The following is a 26,277-nucleotide window of genomic DNA, read 5'->3' on the forward strand; positions in this document are numbered from 1 at the left end:
AGCGCTAAGAGAGCTTCGAAAATCTAGGCCCAGGTCCGGTTAGTTGCCTCTTACGACAATCATGAAGACTAATTCTAACCTGGACCTTCACGGGTCCATGGTTTAGAGTAACAGCGATGGGCTTCCAAATAGTCCCTTCGTGGGAATCGAACCCGGTTCTCCAGTGAGATAGCAAACAAGATAAGCAACAGGTTACCAGTGTTTGGATTTCTATTAAAATTTGCCGATGGAACACAATTTATAAATCAAAGAGTGAAGAACCTTCTGGGTTTTGCATGAACATGACTTTCAGAGGTCGTCAAAGCTAATTGTGCACCTATGAACCTAGAGAATGGGTTTAGCATCACCTCATCTTTGTGTATGTATATCTTGAAAGTCCATGTATATTTTATACATATCAATATAATACACTGGTCGTACTTTGATAAATGATTGCGATACCAGTGCTACAAGAATAGTACAAGACATGTAAACGTTTCTCGAGATGGTCGCAAATACTGTGCCAAACGTATTCGGCTAAATAACTCAGATAACACAGTAGCACAGAGAACGGATTTGCAATTAGGAACTGTGATGCATAAAGTTAATGAACCAATACAATTTATGTAACAACATGTTCACCTGTGGTTCAAATCCAGCTGAACATGAAAATTACACCCTGTGTGTTCATATTGATGTATTTTATGACAGTATACGAAAGTTATCTACAAATATCCTTCTACAGATAATGACACTTTAAACCAACCTTAAAACACCATGCGTAAGAAAGTAATCTTAAAGCATAAAAAAATGTACCTGTGAATTATATAAAATGTTGAGTTAGGATCAGAACAATGGTAACTGTGTCTCCTGATTCAAACAATAACCAAAATTACACATTAAAAAGCTTTGAGAGCGACTCTTCCATATCATGCGTTTAGTCCAAATTCTTTCACAACATGTCGCCTCTCTTCTAGATGGTCGAAGTAGAAACGGAACGCACTGTCTGGCTTACGACTCCTCTTCCACGCTATTCACCCCTCACCCCATGCATGTAATGTTGGACATAGAGGTGGATTTAGATTCTTGTCACAGGGGGTAACAATGGGAAGGGGTTAAAGAGTTGTATGCGTAAACTTTATCACTAGATAAAACTATGTGGTCGGTGGTCATCTGCTGTTAAACCTCCCTCCATGCCAGCATGCATTTGACCAAGTCAGCAAATCAGTATTTCTGATTAAATTATGTGTAAAATATATACAAGAGTTTTGACACGCGTGTTACAATGAACAATGCATACTGGACAGTCGGATCTGGATTGAAAGATGTGTCTCTATTGTTAAAATGAGATGAAAGACTTATCCGGGGTCGTTAAGGATACCAAGTGTAAAATAGTCAGTGGTTAACTACAATAGAATGGGGCAAAGCATACACCCTTGTGGTAGCCCTAGATGTGATGGCTAAATGCACATTTCCACTACTGCAAACAGTGCTTACATTACACGGCTAAGTAAGCACAAGGTCTGTGTGGCTAAAATCCTGCTGACCAGGACAGGGGATATGTAGATAATTCACTGCCAGTCACAGTCACTGCCCTTCTTGAAGTTGACACTTCAATACAGACAACCTTGAAATATCCAGCTGATTTATGCAGATATAATTGCAAATAGCCGTTTTTGGTAGTTTGAGTTTGACATTGGTCTGGGTCACAGATAAAGACGTGCTACCACCTTGAGAGAAAATATACTCCCCCTGCTTCTGTTGACGTTTCCCTCCCTGCATAGCAACCCTAACAAACGTTGAGTGGCATGTTTGACAAACTGCATGTGTTCCCAGCACTATAGTGTGCAGCGTGTTGACACTTTGAGGTCAAAAGAAGGATCATAGTTATTAGTTTTGTTATCAATAGTTTACTTTCTGTAAGTCGTGATTCTCCATGGAAAGGTGAATATGGAGGGTAGAGTGTGTGGGCTGGATTCAACGACTGTTTAAACAGCATTTCACTCATATCAAGCGTGACAGTTTTATATGGGAAGAAAGCCTTTTTGGGGGCTGGTAACTTGGATTAACAACAAGAATGAGTTTGTTGGTGTGAAATCAAGGGCCACAGTTGGGGACCTCAGACTATGTTAATCTGGGCGTAGAGTTTTCGAAGCTCTGTGTACACCTTACACATTTTAGGATTCAAAACAAAATCCTGATATATATTCTTCAAGTTTATTCATAATTTAAACTGTATAACAAAAAATAACAGTCAGTTTGAACAATCATATTTACAGTCAACATAAACAAGACTACCATTGCTGTAACCAATGAAAAGGACTGGGTGAGTTGGAGGAAGTATCTCAGTACCGGTAACTCCTTTTGTTGTTATGATGCCTGCCATACAGGTTAAACAGCAGGACAAATCCTCCCAGTGATTGGTGCTGATCATGACTGGGATTTCACCTCCTGGCTTGCAGCTCTTCAAGTCTGTACAGTGAGATACAGTGCCAATGGGCTCTGATTTGAGTGAAATAGTTGAGTTTACTGACACTTTGAACAATATTTTAGTGTCAACATAGCCTTCTAAATGTGGGATGAGATCATGAATTTAAAACCATAGGCATTTACCAGGGATGGTGCGGACACACCAAGAATCCTGGTCAAAGATAATGTCCACAGCACATCCCAGTGTCTCAAACAACCTGGATGCCAGAGACAAAGGACACCTGCTGTTTTTACAGGTCACGCTCAAGCTTACAGATCGACCCTGAAACACTTCCTTCATGATCTGTAAACACTCCTTGTCATAGTCTCAGCACTGATAGTCTTGAGTTGAGAATGTTATAAATAATGCATGTACAATGAGAAGTATTTACAGATATGGCTGATGATATGAAAGTACATTCTGCTTCAGTACTTTGTAGTACTATGGTACTTCATTTACTGTGGTAAGTAAATAATATGTCATGCCATGCTTAGAAATGTCACAACTATATCACAGTGGTCTAAAAGAAGGAAAGTCTGGACCATACAAACCAGTGATCAGCTGTAGATTAGGGTTACACTGTCACAGGATCAGATCACCTCGCTGACAGTTCATCCTACAATGAGGGCACACATACAGTCATGTCACTCATCAGCCAAATGTGACCACCTATAATATGTACCAGGGTACACATATGTCAGGTACAGTGGTAGGATCCGGTGGTGGTAAGAAGGACTAAGACAAGTGTATGAAATAAGCCAAAAAGCCAGCCAGACATCAGGGCTGGTAACTTCAAAATGTTACCAGTCCAAAATGGATTTAACCAGACCAAATATGGCGAATTTACTCAGATGTATGGAACATCTACAAATTTTACCAGACCATTGGGCTGGCTAGATGTAAATTTAGACCATTCGTCAGAAATCTAGAACATCTCGGGCTGTCGGATGGGCCTTATTTCATACACTGCTAAGACTGACTGAATTTCCCGTTCTTTCAGGAACGATTCCATAAGAACACTGTCATCGATGATAGTAAGATAAACTTGAGGAGGTGGATTGTGTACGGTGATGAAACCCTTTTCTCAGATACTGCTGCAGTGATAGATTTAAACAAAATTGAAGCCATGAGTCTTGTTACATCTAACAAAACCCAATCTGCAATAATGTAGTTTTCATGGTTGACAAAAGGTTTCCAACAATCTCAATCATGATTATCTTTATCAAGCGTCTCTTAGAATAACATATTTTCGCTGGTACCCTTTACAATCTCAACCTCAAAATATCAAATGTTTGGTCCCTAAGTGATATAACTGACACTAACATTGGTCAAAATTCATTCCTAAACAAAAACTTCATATAAAACAATGAAATGTCTGTATAAGATGCACCATTAACATAAATCTATTGATTAGTATATCACTAATTTTGTTTATTCCATAAATCAATACTAAAATCTCCATTGACATTCTTACTTACTGATATTACTGCCTCAAAATAATACAAAAAGCCCAATATGTCTCTTCGAGACATGTATCAATAAATTCGCCATTCCACATATTTATACATTTTAATATCATGACTGTCCTATGTGAAAGTACCATCCTTAAACCATGTCAACATTTATTTAAATGGGGTCAATGCTAATCCCATCAAAATTCACACCGACATACACCATGTTTGACATGTAGAACTCCTGTCCACAGATGTGTCCGGTAATGAAAGAGGCATGCTGATGTCATTGAAAGTCTGTCATACGGAAGAACCTGTCTCCCGCCCTATCTGCCCTAGGGTGGTGTAACCACCATGTACATTCTTCCCATAATTCTCGGGGCACATCCACAGCCGTCGATAACGACCTGAAGTCTCTGTCCCCGATGTGGGAGTGTATGAACGATAACATCCCTTTACAAAGTCGTGCTTTGTGATGACAGGCGTGTAGAGACTTCAGTCATAGCATGAGCAGTACGTCCATAATCCTGACAGACAATGAGGTTCTATTGTGGAGAACATGATGCTCTTCCATGATTCCAGGAAATAGGTAACACAAGATCACCGGACTTCAATAGGAATACATGTTTCCTAAACAGATGATAATACACCCATTGAAAACATCCATGCTCGCGGCAGCATCCTACTGGTCAATGGATGCCTCATTCTCCAGACTTTCTGAACCATTTGTTCTGATGTTGTTGATGTCAAGACCGACTTCTTATAATCCATTTTATTGGTACACTTTAGGTGAATGGTTGACTTCATTCTGTGGACTGAATTCTTTGGTATACTTGTATCATGAGAATGTATGAAAACATAGCTGTAATGATATACTTTGATGCGTATGTGTATCTTGATAGTAATTGTGATATGATACACTAAAACTTGACACATTATAATAAGGACCACTATTTCTTCATCACAGGGGCCTTGTCAGGGTTAAACCAACATATATATTTTAAGACAGTAAAAGGTTTCGGTCTGTTGTTAGAGATTGCTGGAGTGTATAGGTAGATGCAGGCGACTATCAAGCAGTGTGAAAAATCAAACAATAATGATTAATATCAACTCAAGCAATGGACATGGCATGGATGAATAATATTAACAAAATTAGCATAGGATGATTCTTTCATATTGCCATAGTTACCAGTAATCTGTCATGCCAGGGTGTCATAACTCATAACTCATTGTGGTATATAATACATGGAAAAAAGGTTGATACGGAGCCAGATCCACAAAGTGGTCATAGCGCTACGACCATCGTAACACCAGTATTTTAATATAGACTTACAATAGCCTTACCACTATGATCACCTTTTGACACAGGGTATGGATAGATAATCTGATACCAGATACCATGTATTCATGGAATATGGGGATATAGTCATTCCTCCTTTGTATTGAATGTTTTTCTGCAAATTCATATGAAAAAAAAATCTCTGACAAAACAATGTTTCTAACTCTCCTGTGGTTCTGACAATCACTGCTGGGTGATTTCTTTGAGTGAAAGAAAGCATGTGAAGATTAGCCCCACAATCCATGGATCTAGTGTGTGAGAATCCCAAATCACTTGTCTGGGTTCTTCCGGTCCTTGCACATTCTCCAGAAAATATAATACTAAGGTCCTTCCGATCAATTATGAGAATCGTAGAATACTGAATTTTCTCCTCACAGCAATAGGATCATAAGCTCCTGTACTCCAGAGTAGCACCACCAGAATAATAAGCTCCTGGAATCCTGAGACACCACGAGAATCATAAGCTCCTTGAGCCCTGTAATGCCACCAGAATCATAGGCTCCTGGAATCCTGCAATGCCACCAGAATCATAGGCTCCTGGAATCCTGTAATGCCACCAGAATCATAGGCTCCTTGAGTCCTGTAATGCCACCAGAATCATAAGCTCCTGGAACCCTGTAATGCCACCAGAATCATAGGCTTCTGGAATCCTGAGACACCACCAGAATCATAAGCTCCTTGAGTCCTGTAATGCCACCAGAATCATAAGCTCCTGGAACCCTGTAATGCCACCAGAATCATAGGCTCTTGGAATCCTGAGACACCACCAGAGTCATAAGCTCCTGGAACCCTGTAATGCCACCAGAATCATAGGTTCCTGGAGTCCTGAGACACCACCAGAGTCATAAGCTCCTTGAGCCCTGTAATGCCACCAGAATCATAGGCTCCTGGAGTCCTGAGACACCACCAGAATCATAAGCTCCTGGAACCCTGTAATGCCACCAGAATCATAGGCTCCTTGAGTCCTGAGACACCACCAGAGTCATAAGCTCCCAGAATCCTGTAACACCACTAAAATCATATGCTCCTGAACTCCCCAGAAGCACCAGCAGAGTCATAAGCTCCAGTGGTGTCATCTGTGATCGCATCAACGAGAAGTTATCTTTCCTTGAAAGCACATTTGTCCATGAGTATTCCAAGTAGATCAGCAGATCTCATTGTCGTAAATGTCATAGCACCATAGACTCCATCTTGCACGGTGTGACACTCCATGAGTGGAGTTGAACTCTGAAGAACATGGAGATGTCCAACAATGTTATAAATGGTTCATTTACTAACTGTTGCATCAGATTCATGCTTCCCTCACAGCCTCATAAAGATGTTACTCTGCCATGACCATCGGCAGTCTGTTCTGATGCTAATAGCTCATTCTGCTACAGGCATGGTTACATTCTGAAGACTCAGTTCCTCCAAGATTCAGTGAATCATTCGGCCATCGTCATGATCCCCTCTGATTCCATCTCAGACTCCTCCATCTCCTCTTCCTGGCGCTGAATGTGTATGACCTCTGACATGACCTGCCCGGAGTCTATGACCTGTGCCTCGCTCACTGCTATCCGACCATCCACAACCTGATCTTCCGTCAAGGTCAGATCCTCCTCATCATCTGCAACAGAGAAGGACATTCACTGACAACACTGAACCAACAGATATTGAACCATTTTTCATCAAGTTAAACTGTTTTACAATTTTGGGCACAGAAATGATGGCACATTACCATCAACAAGTAAAAAAGTCCTGTATGGGGTCCAAGACACAAACTGGAGACTCTGAGAGTCATACACTGCTTAAAGATTCGTCATTAATATTTCTTGGCATGCTGACAGAAACAATGCTTTTATCCAAGGACCCCGAGTACAATATTGCTGAAGACTAAACAAATATTTTGATTACATTATCAACTTCTGTACCATTGCTTAACTTGGAACCAACATGTTTATACAGTTTGGATTATAGTAAGTCAACGTCCAAGAACACCAATGATCCGAAAACCTTTAAACTGTGAAGCTTATGACTAACTGAGTGAAGATGGTTGGTTGTACAGTGTAGGAAGCAATATGATACCATACCCATCTTGTATATCATATTCATCATCTTGGAGATGACAAACATTTCATAGGTCAAACCCTGACATTTTTATAAGCACTTGCTGATTAATGATGATGTAGATCCACACTTGCGGATGTGTTCATAGGATTTTCTTTACTGAAGTACCATCATGACAGACAATTTAACTGGTAGTGGCAGATGTTGATGGATGGGTACCCATCCTAAAAACAGCCATTGTACACGAGTGAATACTGATTCGGACTATTCAGGATAGGGTTTGGCTATCCAACAGTTGGGACCCATGAAGATCCGGGTTAGAATATTGATCTTCAGTAACCCATGCTTGTCGTAAGATGTGACTAACGGGATCGGTTGGTCAGACCGCTGACTTGGTAGACAGATGTCATCGTATCCAAATTGCATACATCGATGCTCATGCTGTTGATCACTGGATTGTCTGGCCCAGACTCGATTATTTACAGACCGCTGCCATATAGCTGGAATATTGCTGAGTGCAACGTTAAAAACAGCAAACAAACATCTAGCAGTTGGGTTTCTCCGCAACATGTTTTGCTGTCAACAAAGATAACAGGCAATATACATTGTATCAAGACCAAGCAATCTCCATTTCAGTTCTGAAACGCCCCTTGACCACCAAATCTGACTGAAACAGGCTTTGTGACCACCAAATCCTATCTAACTGACCTTATAAAACAAAATATACCAAGGCCCTGTTCTTCCCCTATATACACCTCGAATATGAGGCCTCAAAACTGTTGTCCTACATTGTGATCCATTCCAAACCATAACAGCTATCCATGCTGGGTTTTGTCCCTTTATAGCATCTAACGACCCCTTCCTTCCCTGTATCCCTAGAGGTGAAGCATCCCAGCTAATCAATCTGCTCCTTACTTCACACAAGTTGAAGCCTCATAACTGTTAGCTATTTGAAAAATCTGACATAAACAAAACTACGCCATTGGAACTGTATTTGTGATCATTGAGACATTTAAGATCCTGTGGTGTTGGAAGAAATAAAACATTCAACTCCAACATTGTTTGATGAAGCAGGACACTATACAAAGAACACGGAGGACCCCCGGTCCAGGTATGCTATTAACACACATTGTCACCATACATTATCAAACACTAAACTCCTCAATGATACAGAGACACCATCAAGTCCAATATTAATTGAGGATTTACGTCTCAGGGACACCCTTAATAGCCCTTACTATTACTCGTGTCTTCTCATGATCATATAACTGTCTAATCGAAATGGTGGAAATTCTTAAAGACCTCTGTTTAGAGTGCACACGATATACAAACTTGGAGTTGACAGATGAGGCACTGTCGATGAAGCAAGTCGTCTTTGTAATGTACACAGTGAATCTCTTTCTTCGAATTACCTATACAAAGGCGTGGGAAAGTTTATCTCCATTCAGTCCAGTAAAGTATTAAAGTAGTCTTTCTCTAAGAAGAGAAGCATAAAGCTATACAGTATTATGAGAGATATAGTCGTGTCATGGCCTGTGCTAAGTGATCTGGTGCACGGGATTTAGACGTTTTGTCTCAGAGACTGGAAAAATGTTTTATGTAGGTATCAGATGAATGGAGTCTGAAAAATGAAAATTGCTTAATCATCAAAAACATATTTGGTAGGCTCTGTTATTATTCTATATGATTGTCTCCCATGTCATCAATATCATCAGCATCATCATCTGCTTTGTCATGATCATCATCAATAACATAATCTGTGTCATCGGCTGAATCACAAACTACAGCATTACTATCACTGTCAACATCATCAACCAGATCTCATCTATGTCCTCATGGACTTCATTAACTTCATCACCAACGACATTATCTTCTTATTCTATAGTTGTACTGCTATGTGTGTGTCTGGGATATAGAGTCCATGATGTACCGATACAGTATCAGGATCTGTTGTAATGCAACACACATTGTGATACAAGGATCATGATGCATCACTGACAGACACACATGTTGTAATGCAACACACACTGTGATACAAGGATCATGATGCATCACTGACAGACACACATGTTGTAATGCAACACACACTGTGATACAAGGATCATGACGCATCACTGACAGATGCACATGTTGTAATGCAACACACACTGTGATACAAGGATCATGATGCATCACTGACAGACACACATGTTGTAATGCAAAACACACTGTGATACAAGGATCATGATGCATCACTGACAGACACACATGTTGTAATGCAAAACACACTGTGATACAAGGATCATGATGCATCACTGACAGACACACATGTTGTAATGCAAAACACATTGTGATACAAGGATCATGATGCATCACTGACAGACACACATGTTGTAATGCAACACACACTGTGATACAAGGATCATGATGCATCACTGACAGATGCATCACTGACAGACACACATCTTGTAATGCAACACACACTGTGATACAAGGATCATGATGCATCACTGACAGATCATGACACACATGTTGTAATGCAAAACACACTGTGATACAAGGATCATGATGCATCACTGACAGACACACATGTTGTAATGCAAAACACATTGTGATACAAGGATCATGATGCATCACTGACAGACACACATGTTGTAATGCAACACACACTGTGATACAAGGATCATGATGCATCACTGACAGATGCACATCTTGTAATGCAACACACACTGTGATACAAGGATCATGATGCATCACTGACAGACACACATGTTGTAATGCAACACACACTGTGATACAAGGATCATGATGCATCACTGACAGACACACATGTTGTAATGCAACACACAGTGTGATACCAGGATCATGATGTATCACTGACAGACACACATGTTGTGATGCAACACACACTGTGATACAAGGATCACAATGCATCACTGACATGTATATTTTACATACCCAGTCTCATCTTTCACTACAATGCTGAAAGCAGTGTGAGACATTCTGTATGTTTAATCAAGAATCCCACTGATAAACATTATTCAGAAAATATTTCATCCAGTACAAATCCAACAAAGCGGAATATTCTGAAATCTAAAGAAAACATGTACAGGTCTTTTCAGGCTACAGAGGGCATAGAATCTCCCCAGAATCCACTGGAGGCCTACAGGAGTTTACTAAAGCATGCAAGATAATGTCCCAGATATAAGTAAGTATAGGGTGTGTGAAACATGGCTTAGTCATCCCCATCCCCATCAACACTGCTATCCTGGGAAAGTCCACCAGTGTCCTTGGTGGATATAGGAAGTGAGGAAGAGGGGCTAACCTCCCCCTTCCCCCACTCCAACACTTGTTTCAGGTAACATGCCCTATGACAACATTCATATTTATTAATAGTTAGTTTGATAGTTAAATAATTCAGGGGACACCAGTTAAGTGATTAATGTTTCAGGTTACCGGAAACGTAGGCATTTCTTAAGGGTCTTGTAAGCCAAGCATTCTTTTGTGGGAGGGTCTGACAAGTCAATCAGTCTGTGGGGTGAGGGGCTGATATAACAGTCTGTGGGGATGGGGGTCTGATAATTCAATCTGTATTAGGGGGTGACGGGCTGATATAACAGTCAGTCTGTTGGGTGAGGGGTGATATAACAGTTAGTCTATTGGGGTGGAGGCCTGATAATTTATTCAGTTTTGGGAGGTGAGGGCCTGATATCTCACTCAGTCTGTGGGGGTGTGGACCTGATATCTCAATCAGTCTGTGGGGGTGGGGGTCTGATCACGGAAGTTAGTCTATGGGGTGGGGGCCTGATATCTCAATCTGCCTGTGGGGGTAAGGGACTGATATGTCAGTGAGGGGGCAAGGGCCTGATATCTCACTCAGTCTGTGGGGTAAAGGCCTGATATGTCAGTTAGTGTGTGTGTGTGTGTGGGGGAGCCTGATATCTCACTCAGTCTGTGGGGAGAGGGCCTGATATATGTCAGTCAGTCTGGGGGTGGGGGGTTGGGGGTGAGGCTGAAATGCTGAAGACAAAGGGTCAGGATGTGGTGAATGGGGATGGTCAGCTAACCCCATAACCCTCCTATCCTCTGACACAAATTGACCAGCCAGCAGACCTCACCAGGAATAAGGGCAATCAAGGGTGAATGCAGCAGGGTATTTGTGCTGTAGGGAGGTGATTAGTCTTCCTGGTACAGTCCACCTTACAATATGTTTTCAACTTTCCCACAGGTATTAGTGTTGTGAGGGGAATTACAAACCACTGGAGATTTTTGGTAACAGCCAGCGTGACACTTCTATCTTGATAAACAATCTAGAGCTTGTATAGTACTGGAGGAACTAGGACTCAGCTGTACAGACCCTCCAGTGTTGTGTAACTATATAGAGAATACTGCGGACAGAATACAGTGGGGTAACCCAGAGAGAGGGATTCCTCTGTAACAGAACGATGATCATTTGGAGACCAACTTGTAGTCTCTCGTGGTCTGTACAGTAACCCAGTTTGTGCCCCTTCCATGACATAGACAATAACATTAAGGGAATTCTAGTCTGTCTCACAGTCCCTCAACCATTTTATTTTCCCTACAGAATAGCCTTCCCTACAACGTGAAAGCCCTAAATGAAGCAAGACCAGATTTCTTCAGGTTCCGAATCTCTGGTCTCACTGGGGCTCCTTTTCAATTTAGATGGGTTTGTTTGTTACAATCAAAATTATATTTCTTCAGAGACTAAGCATTAGTCTAAGGGAACACCTGTGGTGCCATAGCAGGTGCGGTGGGGTAGCCTAGTGGTTAAAGCGTTCATTCATCACGCCGAAGGCCTGGGTTCTATTCCCCACATGGGTACAATGTGTGAAGCCAATTTCTGGTGTCCCCAGCTGTGATGTTGCTGGAATGTTGCTAAAAGCGGGGTAAAACCATACTCAACTCACTCATTCAACATAGGGAGCCCCTAAACCTTATTATTAGCTGTTAACATCAGGGTTATTACAAGGACCTCTGAACTTTCTAGCTAAACTGGAGAATAACTTGCTATCTCTGAGAAACAACAAATTATCCATTTCAAGTGCATGATTTATCAGAGTATTGAACATTAATTTTCAGCATTGATTCACAATATTCACAGATAATCCCAAATCTGGGTTAAGGGTCGGTACGTCCATATACCCCATACCCACAGTACATCTCTGTTAAAATATAAAAATTGTCAATAAAATGACATAGCCTAAGCTGAGCTTATATTCTAATTTTGTCACATAACATCTTGTGATGCTGTTAAAAGATGATGTCATATTAACATCTCCATCAGTAATACCACTTCACAAGCTAAACAAATCTCACTGTAGGCATAAATGAGATCACAAACATCAAACATAATCCTATATATAATTGTCCCATCTCAGTAGGTAATAAATACATGCTTCCCCATTGATAAAAGTTTTTCACATACACCCGACAATGAGGCCCATTCATACTTCCCACATGTAAACAGAGAGCCCTTGACTTAGCCGTAAGACTGTCCACATAAAGAGATTCAATTAGATTCTCACAACAACCACTTCATGTACCTTCAGTCTATAATATAACCATGAAAACCAGCAAATGACATGTCTTTGTGTTCTTATTGATAGTTCGGCCTCTAAATCCCACCGAATCCCAGTCAAAGGCTGTCTAAGGCCAACAGATCACCAATCTCCATATTTTCAAACAGTTCCCTTTGCTATTAACACTGTGGTTTATGAAATCATATACAACAAGCAGAAAACATACACTATAACTAGTTGTTATACATATGCATGTTGATGGTAGACATTTGACGGAGAAAATTACCCCGTTATTCCTTGCCTTTCAATAAAACTTTACAGGGTTCGCGTTTTAGTCAAGAGGTCAATAACGGTGAAGGGTAAAAGTGAGACTTTCTTAATACTTTAATGAAAAAATAAGCCACTTATACGAAACATTATCCAAGGATGTATTTACTGGGAGTGACCAGTGAAGGTCTAAAATGAAGGTTTTGTGACTAAATGTAATAATAATAACAGCCAACAGCGATAGGGACGTATAATCATACATCCCCATGACAGAGCTGAGACCAAATGTAAACAAACATTGATCCGCTGTCCAGCAAAGCTACCTGCTATCCTGGAATTTCAATTACATGACAACATGTCTATAATGTGTCAGGGAAACGGTATTTATATTAGCCGGTGGTCAGTGGCTGAATACTGCGGAGTCTAGAGTAGAGAATTGGGTAGATTAGCTCCTCATCCTCGGCTCAAGTACCCAGCATCAGCTGAGAATGTGTGGGAGCTCAGTGGGCGAATCACCCAAGAAGGAGAAGAGCTTGCAAGGCTGTATTCACAGTCGGCTGAACAGGAATTTAAACTGTCAGCATATTTGCCTTAAATCTGTGAAACATAAACAGTGTAATGTTGAACAAAGGACCCTCTCCCTGGAGGTTGGTGGGTGCACTGCTGGTAGTCTGCACAAAGAGCAGCCCTCCATCAGTGGTAAAGAAACATTCATACTCTCAACTACTGAATATGTGTCATGTTGTCTTTTTTGTGAAGATACATATTTGACAACTGTGATAAGGTTTCTGATGGGATCTTAAAATTGTGTGTTACAAGGAGTGTGATCCATGTATAGTCGTTCAGAAATGCTGTGGCTATCATATTACTGTTAAACTTTTTTAGGTCTAAATTAGATTTGGGATCTCTAAGGAAAATTCATACAAATAGTGCTAGGGTCTGTAGCTCACCTGTATATGAATTCAACAGTTTATAATGTAAACAAAGACAGCCACTTAAATATTGATGTCAGTTGTGATGTTCAATTATTTTCTTCATAAATACTGAGGCCAAAAGTATTTACAAAGATTGTATGTGTACTAGTGTACTACATGTATTTCAGAATGTTGAGGGGCAATGGGGTAGCTAACGGTTAAAGTGTCTGCTCGTCACGCTGAAGGCCCAGGTTCGATTCCCCACATGGGTACAATGCGTGAAGCCCATTTCTGGTGTCCCACACCGTGATATTGCTGGAATATTGCTAAAAGCGGCATAAAACTCACTCACTCACTCAGAATGTTGATGTGATGCACCACAGTTAGATTTACTTTACTGTAAGAAGTAATAGCATTTTAAATGGCAAACAACTGCTTCAATGTTAAAAACAAAACAATTGGCAGCCATACTGAAAATTGGATTTGAACCTCTTGAACAAATTCAGATGTCAACATGTGAGGATGAGAGCTTTTCGTTTCATGAGTTAAGTGGAGTCACAATATCATTACTCATCAATTGAGTGTACTAATGCCAAAAAGAGAATTCTGTTTTTTTCAAATGGGGATTACATCTCTTGACCAATAAAATAGTTTATGTTATCAGTGTTTACAACTTGGGCATAAAAATTGGAGAGACTTGTTAAGATTACTAGTCATGGTGTACCGCAGACAGTTAAACCGACAGATAGTTTATTAAAGTCTCGCCTCAATTTACATATAAAATGCTATAAGGGGAATCCTAGTCTTGGTATAATGCCTAGGGGAATCCTGGTCTTGATGTAACTCATTGGGACAGGGATGCAACGGTGAATGGGATGCAGCATAGGAGTTGATATTTGTAACTGATGTTTATTCTAGTCAAGTGTTGATCAATATCTCAAGTGACGACCACAGATCTGACTAGGCTCAACGTGTGAACAACACCTATGACTGTTTCCGACTTACAACAACCAGTTGAAGATCTATTCAGTCTGAATCGTCAGTGTGTAAACAACACAGCGTGTCCATGGCAACAATAATATGAATAAGCTATCTGTTATTTCAACATCAACTGTTGGTTTATTTTTACCACAATCTGTTAACGTAATTATCAGGCACCATTGTTGTTTGCTGATATTTGTTTGTGATGTGATCAGTTTTGTGAAAAATAAGAACAACCAAAGCATTAATGGTTACCCAGGGCTGAAAGTAGTCCAGGTGTTGTTGTAGATCTCAAACTGGGTTATCCTGAACATAACCCAGCCTGTGCCCAAAACAATAGTTCAGTAGCCGACAATAGCTCTTAGTAGCCGACAATAGCTCTTAACATCATTTTCAATAGATTTTCGTGGTATTTCATTAGCTGAGCTTCCTAGAATTAACAGATTTTAACTTGACTTGGGCTTTTAGCAATATTCCAGCAATATCACAGTGGGGGACACCAGAAATGGGCTTCATACATTGTACCCAAATGGGGAATTGAACCCAGGTCTTCAGCGTGATAAGTGGACGCTACCCCACCACCTTCTTGGGCTTCAGAGGATCAGCAATAATCACAGACTGCAATGCACATCAACACAGAATAAAGGATATAACAATTACGGTAAACGAGTGGGTGACTGGGTGAGTGAGTGAGTGAGTGGGTGACTGGGTGAGTGAGTGAGTGAGTGAGTGAGTGAGTGAGTGAGTGAGTGAGAGTGAGAGAGAGAGAGAGAGAGTTAACTAGGCAACAATGATTGATAGAATGAGCGGTTTCACACTGTCAGGAAAAGACTTGTTTCTTGTGGGTAGACCTATGAACATAGTTCCTACTATAGTGACCGAATCCTGGGGAATTGATGGTGTACAAGACAAGCCATTACGTGTCTGGGGAACATCTTTTCAAAGTGATCATCACCCACTCAAACAAAGCAACAGCCGATCTCAAGTGACCCAGTTAGTTCAGAAATCCAACCAAAACACAAGGGAAAACTGATAATATCAAAGAAATATGATTCTGTATCACTAATCCTTTCATCCCCAGATTTGTTACACAGACGATTTCACTGGATATAGCAACATCTGTATTTACAAGGTTCCATTGAATACATCAGTCCGCACACAACAACTTTTGCTTAAACACAACAGCGACAACTTCCTGACCCCAGATTAATCTCGGTCCACCCCGGTCTGGGAAATAGGGCACCTCATCAGCACCAGAATCCCTAAAGGGGCTTACTGTCCTGAAGTTAGACACCAAATATGTCCAGATATGCAAGAAATGACCAAACAGCTTCCAGGTTGATTACACTGAAAAACACCAACACAAAACCCAAACTGAAGTTCTATCCTTCCACAATCATACTTCATTAACATCAATGATTCAAAAAGATTACAAATCAAAGATATCAATCAATACAAGTGCTCTTCAATAAATAGGACTTCTACATGAATGACACCTGAACGGCTGCGGACATGCCTGGAGGGGCAGGGTTCGAGGAGGGAGTTGGTGTACGAGAGGGCAGCAGTGAAGGGTAGGCCGAAACGGTTGACAGACAAAACATTAACACAAATCTTGGTAACTGTGTGGGCAGAGACCATTCACACTACGTCTGTGTCCGTACAAAGTGTGTATATATCTACCTTGATATGCAGCCACTTCACTCAGAATGCTTCTGTAGGATAGGTAATTGAATGACATTCAGTGTGGAAGTGTACATCTGGAGGCTTGTTTTGGACGTGAATGAGTCTATTCTGTCCCGGTTAGTCCCAGACAAGATCTTCGCTGTGGAACCTCACAGGGGAGAATGTCATCATTCTGGCCAATTGTCAGTCCTATCAAGAACATGTTAGTGGGTAAATAGCTGAGTCAGCTATTTGAAAAAGTCTTCCCATCTCAATGAAAACTGTTAAATGATCATTTCAGTTGACCTGGAAGAGTATCTGTTTGGCGAAATATTGTACCCATAATCAGTCTTATGTCCTTGCATATGGCCACAATACATGAAACACATGCTTGTTAGAATTACCGGGTTAGAATATTGATCTTCTGTAACCCATGATTGTCGTAAGAGGCAACTAACGGGATCGGGTGGTCAGGCTCGCTGACTTGGTGGACACATGTCATCGGTTCCCATTTGCGCAGATCGATGCTCATGCTGTTGATCACTGGATTGTCTGGTCCAGACTCGATTATTTACAGACCTCCGCCATATAGCTGGAATATTGTTGAGTGTGGCGTAAAACTAAACTCACTCACTCAATAGAATTACAAGGGGAGGTAGGCTAATGGTTAAAGTGTCAGCCCGTCATGCTGAAGACCTGGGTTCGATTCCCCACATGGGTACAATGTGTGAAGCCCATTTCGGGTGTCCCCCGCGTGATATTGCTGGAATATTGCTAAAAGAGGTGTAAAACTATACTCACTCACTCACTCACTATTTTTTCATTTATGATTTTACAGTGATGCTGGTTAGCAGGGTTTACAATGTTTAGCTTGTTCAGCCATATGACAGCTAGCGGTAAACGGAATACCAGACTTGGCTTCACACATTGTACCTATATGGGGTGTAGAACCCCATGAGAAGGAAACGCTGTGACTACTGGACTACTACACAGCTCCTTCAGGTACTACTATTACTGAAGGGGTCATGTTGTCGGCACGGGTACTACGGATATGCACCCAAGGTATGTTTCTGTATATAGAAATGTACCCTAAACAAAGTCAAAATATAGAAATATCCCTCAGGATGAGACCATTCTGCATTCGTTACTGCGTATGCACGTTTCTTGTATAATGCAATCAAATGCATCTAATACAACAGTTCCGATAAAAAAAAATGGCAAAATGCTGAATGGACTCATCGTGGAGTATGTTTCTGTATTCTGATTTTGGCTAGGGTACATTTCTGTAAACAGAAACATATCTGGGCCACACATCTGTAGTATCATCTGTACCCCTTCAGCACCACTATTCCCTTCAAAATGAGTGTTGCACATATCTCTTTGTGTCTCTGTCACACAGATTCAAAAAATGTCTGCCAGTTTTTGTCAGATGCCATCAATAATAACCATTAGTTAATCTCCTTGCTCATCATGTTTGAAGATTAACAACTATAGACCTGTATTCATAACAGAGCGATTTATACTATGAGCATAGTTTCAAGGTCGCCAAGTTCATTTTCAAGAAAGTCTTACAGTATTCCATGTGGAAATAACGTAAGCTACTAAATCATTCATACCTCATAATTATTAGATCATGACTTTTATCTAAAATGTATGGCAACATATTTCAAAAGAACACATTAAAAACTGTCCCCCGATTTAAGATCCACCCTACAGGCAACTCTCACAGTCACAACTGGAGCCCCCTTGGCAGATGGCGACCCATTAACCAGCAACTGTGACATTAAAGAACCCTGCAATCTTTAACGTTGCATGTCTGAGAATACAAACAAACACGTCCATGATGAGGATTTAGTGAGTGAATTGTCAGAACAAATATATAATTGATATATATTTCTGTATACAAAAACGTACCTGGGGTACACATGTGTAGTACCTGTGCCGACAACGACCCCTTCAGCCTAATTGATACATTTTTTAGGGCACTGGGTGTGAAATAGAATGAGACTGAGATGAACATGTTCATCGTCAATTAACATGTTGAAGATGATGCTGTGCAAGCACAGAAGGGAACCAGTCTTGACAAGATGGCGTCTTATGTCACATGTATCAGCTATTGCAGACAAAAGTGAAAATATGTCAAAGGTATTGGGGTGGATACACAATACCATTTAGAAAGTGGTCAAATGTAACATTTGTTACATTTGGGATTACACATTCTCAGTAAAGTACCCAAGGAAGTTGTGGTGGCTAAGCAGGTCAGGCGGCTGACTTTGTGTGCTGGCATTTAGGTGCATGACTCTGAGGGTATGGTCTGAATCCCGGATGGGGCTCAACCCAACAAAAGTAGAAGAATCTGTACTTTACTGAGAAAATGTAATCCCAAATATAACATATGTTAAATTGGTCTGGAGACTATGACATTTATCAGAGGAGAGGATCAGTTCTGATAGTACTGTCCTAACAATCAATTAGCATGAAAAGCCATTTTTCGGGATGAAAATCTGCCAGGGTGGTTCTGCAGGAACATTTTGTTATACACAGAGTACTGTGGACACCTGGATGAAACTCTTGACAGAGTATGTGGACACCTGACCTTGACGGGAACATTTTGTTATACACAGAGTATGTGGACACCTGACCTTGACGGGTGGCCAGTTGGGAAAATCTTGACCTCATTCAATCTCACAGGGTCGGGTAACCCCCCAGGTGGCTCCCCACAGTGGTCAGCTGACTGCCCACTGCTATTGTCCAGTAACAACATGGGCTCTCCCAGACAAAACACCCTCCACCTCGGGTGATTTTATCAAACACCCATAAATCAAACGTATTTTATCAGGCTCAATAGATCATCATCTAGACCGCTTTACTCCAGTATAAATCATATTTTGTTATCACAGATAACACCTTGACTATTTGGTCAAGCAGAAGTTTGTCAAACGTTAAAATATGAGGAATAAGTAGAGGAAATTAACTAGAAAATGAATCTTTTACATATCATAGTACAGCCATTCGCTGAGCCAGTCAGCAGTTATAGTCTATACTGGACAATCACAGTCAGACGTCCATCACCTGTCATCTGGACATTCCAACACCAAAACCCTGTGCCCTACAGCCTCATCAATCCACCGTACATCTCCCACAATGTTCAAACCTCTTTAGGAACACACTGAGGACTTTCTGATATATAGGGACTTTCTGCTATTTAGGTAATGTACAATGGTGTTCGGACATGCACAAACTTTTGACACAATGATCTATCCCTATGATCTTCTGACATATAATCTTCCTCTATGATCTTCATGATGTATAGTCTATGTGTACATAAAAATTTCCCAATCAATACGATCAGCTGGTAAATATAATGTTTCAAACCAAGAAGGGAATCATCTAACATCAAAAGGAAATAGATAAAGAATCCTCTGATGTATCAGGAATCCTAGAATCTATAACAAATTTTTCAATGTCATAATGTAACCCTTGCCACATACAATATAACTTAAACTAAATAAGGAATCTTTATAGATATCATACACAAAAAGAATTCAATGACAAATGTAAAGTATTTTTTGAAACACATGGAACCTTTCCATATCAGAGATCAAATGATACCTTGACAGGAATTTCAGTTACCATTCAATCTTGTCCTTATGTGTGATCAAAACTGATGCTCAATATATACTTATGTTTGATTTTCTTATATCATTACTATTTAAAAGCAATGCAGGGGTGGAAATAACTTTAAAATTGATTGTGTACTCCGGGATAGTGGCACATGTAAAGTCACTTGCCCTGATAATTTTTCCACTATACCGACCGTTTTCTTGCTGATTTTTTAAATAAACAACATAATTTACATTGGAAAGTCAAGTGTACACCGGTACAGTGTGATATACAAATTTGCTTGCCCGACAGAAAAGAACAATGGACTTGGACGTCGGGCAATGGGTTATTTCCACCCCTGCAATGGGGCGGTGGTGTAGCCTAGTGGTTAAAGTGTTCGCTTGTCACGCTGAAGACCTGGGTTCGATTCCCCACATGGTTACAATGTGTGAAGCCCACTTCACGTGTCATGATATTGCAGGAATATTGCTAAAAGCGGCGTAAAACTAAACTCACTCAGTCACTTGAAAAGCAAGGATTTGTTCCAGTGAGAACCATCAAAACATGAAACTACCACCACAAATACAGGGAACAAACTTGGCATGAACCTGCTATTTCGAAGACAGTACATGGGGAACTTGACGGTGCTATGTGACACCTTAGAGTGGTCACTGGGAAGAGGTGCAGCTGGCACAAGCTCATGGCCTTGCTATGGTCAAAGGGAGGTAACCAACAGATGACTCATCAGCTCAAGGTCGCTCAGATCTTCAGATGACACTCCTTCAACTTATGACTGGACTTTCATAAAATATAAAGATTCTATTGATTATGGGCAATTATTCACCCACCTTAGTCAAACAGCCCCATGTCAACAGAACTTTTTTGCATGAATTTTCGTTCACTTTGTTGTGTGACAATAACATGATGATAATGTGTTGTTCTCAGTTGAACAAGAGTTTGGGAAACTTATTTGTTTTCTTGGACAATAACTGTTATATTCTTACATAGAGCTTGTTGCTGAATTAAAATTAATTATGAAAAGAAAAGGATGACATGAAACAACAAGGAGCCAAGAAACGTGTCCTGATACTGAAGAAACTTTGACTTTCATCTGTTATAGATTTCCATCAAATTTGTGTCAATATTTCTGTTTCAGACTCTGATTGACAGACTTGTTTGAATCATAACCAATGTCAATTTGATGTCAGTTCAGTACAAAAGATAACAGACAATTATTGAAAGCAAATCGGAATGGTTCATACAAATATTTATATCACCTACTGGCCTAGTGCTTCTTCAAATCCCTACAGATATATAGTAATTCTGAAACACTGGTGACATATTGTCAAGAGAAACTCAATACTTTCGAAAATCATTTGGTAGGTGTTTTCTTGATCACTGACATGCATATTCCCTATGTTTAACTGTCAGTTTTAGATGTGATAACAAGTTCCTTCATTAGTTTGACTAATACTACCTGCACCATTGTTATCCTCAGCCTTAGGGAAAATAACAATTGGTGTCCTTTCTGGTCTAATAACTTCCTTATCTTAAACTGTCTGGTGTGACATGGTATAACACGGAACTTTTCAAAAATTCTAAATTCTAATCCAGCAACACTTTTCAGACTGATCAGTTTTTCTCTATCAATATTTCTACAGTGGTGAGTGAGTGAGTGAGTGAGTGAGTGAGTGTGTGAGTGAGTGAGTGAGTGAGTGAGTGAGTGAGTGAGTGAGTGAGTGAGTGAGTGAGTGAGTGAGTGAGTGAGTGAGTGAGTGAGTGAGTGAGTTTCTATGTTGCAATATTCCATCAAAATCATGTCAGGAAACACAAGGAACCTGCTTCACACATTGTACCCAAGTGGGGAATCAAACCTGGGTCTTCAGCATGATGAGCAAATGCTTCAACTACAAGGCTACCCGACCACCCCTTATGATGGCAAGAAGCAATCCTGCTTTGTTAAAACAAGGCTTGTCCCAATTACTAAACATGTGAGATATATGCAGCCAACAGTTCTGCAATAAAACTCTCACCGGCCCAACATCCAAACATTCATCACATCAGCTGACCAACGTGGTGGGATTCTCTCAGTTTATTAAACTTGTCCATACATGACATCACCCCAAGGCCGATACCATGACCTTTAGGGGAGTGATTATCCTGCAATAGCTAGGGTGACACATATGAAAATAATGTGTGAATACTATGACAAATATCATAGAGTTACTGTGTGATTACAGTGTCAGTGGAAGGTCCCACAGTCTATTGTCTGCCCCTCACACTGACTGGGTAATAACACAGAGAAAGCTGGTTCAATTTGTAGACAGTCATTGCATGGAACTGATGTGTTGGTTATCATTTTCAATTTGCTTATTGATTTCTGGGTATCGGATAAGGTTCCTCATTTTGACGTGTGAAATTGGTGGTTGACTGGACAGACGTGGGCAGCGTGATGGCAATTGTGGTGGTTACTGATACTTGTTCTTGTAGGGTAGAGAGACTATTAACATGGTTGTAATTTTCTGTCGTTCATTCATTATCTTGCTCAGCAGGAGTGGTGAGAATGTGTGAACAGTCAGTGACAAAGGCTTTGAAGTGTGATAGCTGGTATCGTTTTCAGTACATTTATTTACAGAGATACACTTTATTAGACACAGAGTTTGGATTAGTGTCTGAGTAGGTTATAACAATCCAGTGATTGATGTTATGAGCACTGTTTCTTGCCATTGGGGCACAATCTATCATGTCAGCAAACCTTATGACTCTGTGCGTGGGTGTAAGTGAGCGAGTGAGTGGGTTTAGTTTTATGCCGCACTCAGCAAAATAGCAGCTATATGGCAGCAGTTTGTAAATAATCTGGACCAGACAATCCAGTGATCAACAGCATGACCATCGATCTGCGTGTGGGGGTGTGAGTTGGTGTGTATGTGTGTGACTGCAAGTGAGAGGATGAGTGAGTTGGTGGGTGAATGAGTGAGTTGGTGGGTGAATGAGTGAGTGAGTGAGAGAATGAATGAGTTGGTGGGTGAATGAGTGAGTGAGAGGATGAGTGAGTTGATGGGTGAATGAGTGAGTGAGTGAGTTGGTGGGTGAATGAGTGAGTGAGAGGATGAGTGAGTTGGTGGATAAATGAGTGAGTGAGTGAGTGAGTGACAGAATGAGTGCGGTGGTGGGTGAATGAGTGGGTGAGAGGATGAGTGAGTTGGTGGGTGAATGAGTGAGTGAGTGAGAGAATGAATGAGTTGGTTGGTGAATGAGTGAGTGGGTAAGAGAATGACTGAGTTGGTGGGTGAATGAATGAGTGAGTGAGTGAGAGGATGAGTGAGTTGGTGGGTGAATGAGTGAGTGAGTGAGTGAGTGAGAGAATGAGTGAGTTGGTGGGTGAATGAGTGAGTGAATGAGGCAGTGAGTGAGTGAGGTAGTGGTTGGTGGGTGAGTGAGTGAGAGAATGAGGTGAGTGAGTTTGAGTTGAGTGTGTGTATGTGTGTGATTGCAAGTGAGTCAATGAGAGATTTGAGTTAGTTGGTGAGTGAGTGTGCGAGAGAATGAGTGAGTTGGTGAGTGAGCTAGTGAGTGTGTTGGTGAGTGAGTGAGTTGGTGGGTGTATGTGTGTGACTGCAAGTGAGTGAGTGAGTGAGAGAGAGAGAAAGTGAAACTAAGCATAATTGTCTCTGGGACTATCTGTCTGAAAACACATCCCACATTTTTCTTCACTCACTCTCTCAGACCTCTTAACAATAACATGTCTTTCATCTATAAACAGATGGGTAAAGTGACCCTACAGAGGTCATTGTAAAACACGAACATTCAATAGGAGGGCTGTCACAGAGACCTTTATAACAAGGCCAAAACAAATGACCAGTTATTAAAGGATTCAAATCCATAACAATCATGTGATTTCCAAACAAACAACTTTCATAAGTGATGACCTGAGGAATGCAATGGACAAGCATTTGGCTTAAGAAAGATATTTACCTACATTCTGAAAGAGGCATCATTTTCTTACCCACACAAATGAACCCTATAATAAGTATTCTTAACAGAGAGTGTTGAGAAGGGTTCTCTGCCGACCCGCTGTACCCAAGAGGGCCCCAAAGTGGGGTAATGACAGGGTGGCCACCAGGACAAGCACTCGCCACAACAGAGGTCTTTGTGGGGGTGTACTGAGGTGGGAAATGAGGCAGTGAGGGGCTGCTGCAGTCCCCCTTGGTCCCCTGGGATCACATTCACCTCACCTACATCCCACCCTTATCAGGTAATCATACCCAGCTTTGTGGGTGCAGGGTTTACCTGGAGTCTTTCTGCTAGGGGAATATGGCTTAAGCAAATTATGTCCTGTTAGATTCCTGGCTGGAATGCTTGTGTTTACTGTCGAGGAAGTGATGCATGTTGGGAGATTACTTATACCAAACTACACGACTTCTGACAGTGATACGATATATGTCCCATCTCAACTTACTCTCACATGAAGGAATCAGGCGTAGTCCCTGTGTGTAAACTCATTAAACTGCCACCAGTCCTAAAATCAGTTGTGACAAGAGTAAATAAATTGTCATTTGATTTGGGTGGAAAACTATGAATTTGTACAACATTTCCAGTTTCAGATCACAATGTGATTGGCAGTCTCTAACTCCCGGGATTATAATCTACATTTCATATCCAGGTGTCAACATGACCATTCCAGTTGCAGGCATACAGACCAGCTATCACAAGTATCACATCAGAAAGTATATAGCTTGGGTGAGAGCCCAGTTAGAGGGAGTGTGTAAAGTGTAACATCACTTTTACTTCAAGCATTGATGCAATCTTGATGCAGAGAATTTGCCTCACTCGTTGTAAATATGAGGGAATCAAAGACCTTTATCACTGGTGCCGATGCCACTCAGCGCTATCCATGATACAACACTGACCATTGTATAATCCGTTTGGATCAAAAGTGGACCGATGAATTGCAATGTAACTCGAAAACTAATCAACATATAATACTCAATGAAACACTGATCATAATCAAAACATCATACCAACTCTGTGATTTGTTTGCAGAATTTATGTCCTAAAATTAAAAAAGTTGTTTAACAAACTATCATTAAAAGTTTGACACAGTTCACTATTTGTTATGAAGGAGGAGTGCAGAGAAAGGGACAGCCAGTGTTAGAGAAGCACGTGCATAAGTGCCCACCAAGTTATTGATTCATTAACCTGTGCTGTGCCGTCTCCATCCTTTCTCGCACACATGTTTATTAGTTTTCGAGTTAGATTGCAATTCATCGGTCCGCTTTTGAGCCAAACGGACTATACATGCTAATATTGCTATATTGTTCATGCTGTGACCTTCTTCACTGTTCATGTTTAGGCTTCGATACCTGTTCATGCTTCGATAATTGTTCATGCTTCGATAATTGTTCATGCTTCGATAATTGTTCATGCTTCGATAATTGTTTATGCTTCGATAATTGTTCATGCTTCGATAATTGTTCATGCTTCGATAATTGTTCATGCTTCGATAATTGTTTATGCTTCGATAATTGTTCATGCTTCGATAATTGTTCATGCTTCGATAATTGTTCATGCTTCGATAATTGTTCATGCTTCGATAATTGTTCATGCTTCGATAATTGTTCATGCTTCGATAATTGTTCATGCTTCGATAATTGTTCATGCTTCGATAATTGTTTATGCTTCGATAATTGTTTATGCTTCGATAATTGTTTATGCTTCGATAATTGTTTATGCTGTGACAGGGACCACTGTTGCCGCTACTGTTTGCTACTTCTTTTTGATCATTGTTCATGATGTGTCTTTATAATCTAACATTCTATGCTTTCATCACTGTTAAAGTTATTGCCTTGATCATTGTTCATGCTATGGGCTTGATCACATATCATACTACAGCTTTGATCATTGTTCATGCTATGGGCTTGATCACATATCATGCTACAGCTTTGATCATTGTTCATGCCATGGGCTTGATCACATATCATAATACAGCTTTGATCATTGTTCATGCTATGGGCTTGATCACATATCATACTACAGCTTTGATCAT

At 40.6% G+C, this 26,277-nt stretch overlaps 1 protein-coding gene across 1 annotated transcript in view; it reads right to left on the reverse strand.

Moving 5' to 3' along the window:
* Positions 1 to 2,182: 2,182 nt before the first annotated feature.
* LOC124276391 overlaps positions 2,183 to 26,277 on the reverse strand; it is a 106,345-nt gene continuing 82,250 nt past the window's right edge. The window contains exon 17 of the mRNA XM_046712033.1: positions 2,183 to 6,845. Within this exon, the coding sequence (XP_046567989.1) occupies positions 6,664 to 6,845 (182 nt within the window). The 3' untranslated portion in view covers positions 2,183 to 6,663. The remainder of the gene's footprint in view (positions 6,846 to 26,277) is intronic.

This window comes from Haliotis rubra, unplaced genomic scaffold (assembly GCF_003918875.1).
Source record: "Haliotis rubra isolate DU_JTF1 unplaced genomic scaffold, ASM391887v1 Scf209, whole genome shotgun sequence".
In the NCBI taxonomy this organism is placed as follows: Eukaryota; Metazoa; Mollusca; class Gastropoda; order Lepetellida; family Haliotidae; genus Haliotis; species Haliotis rubra.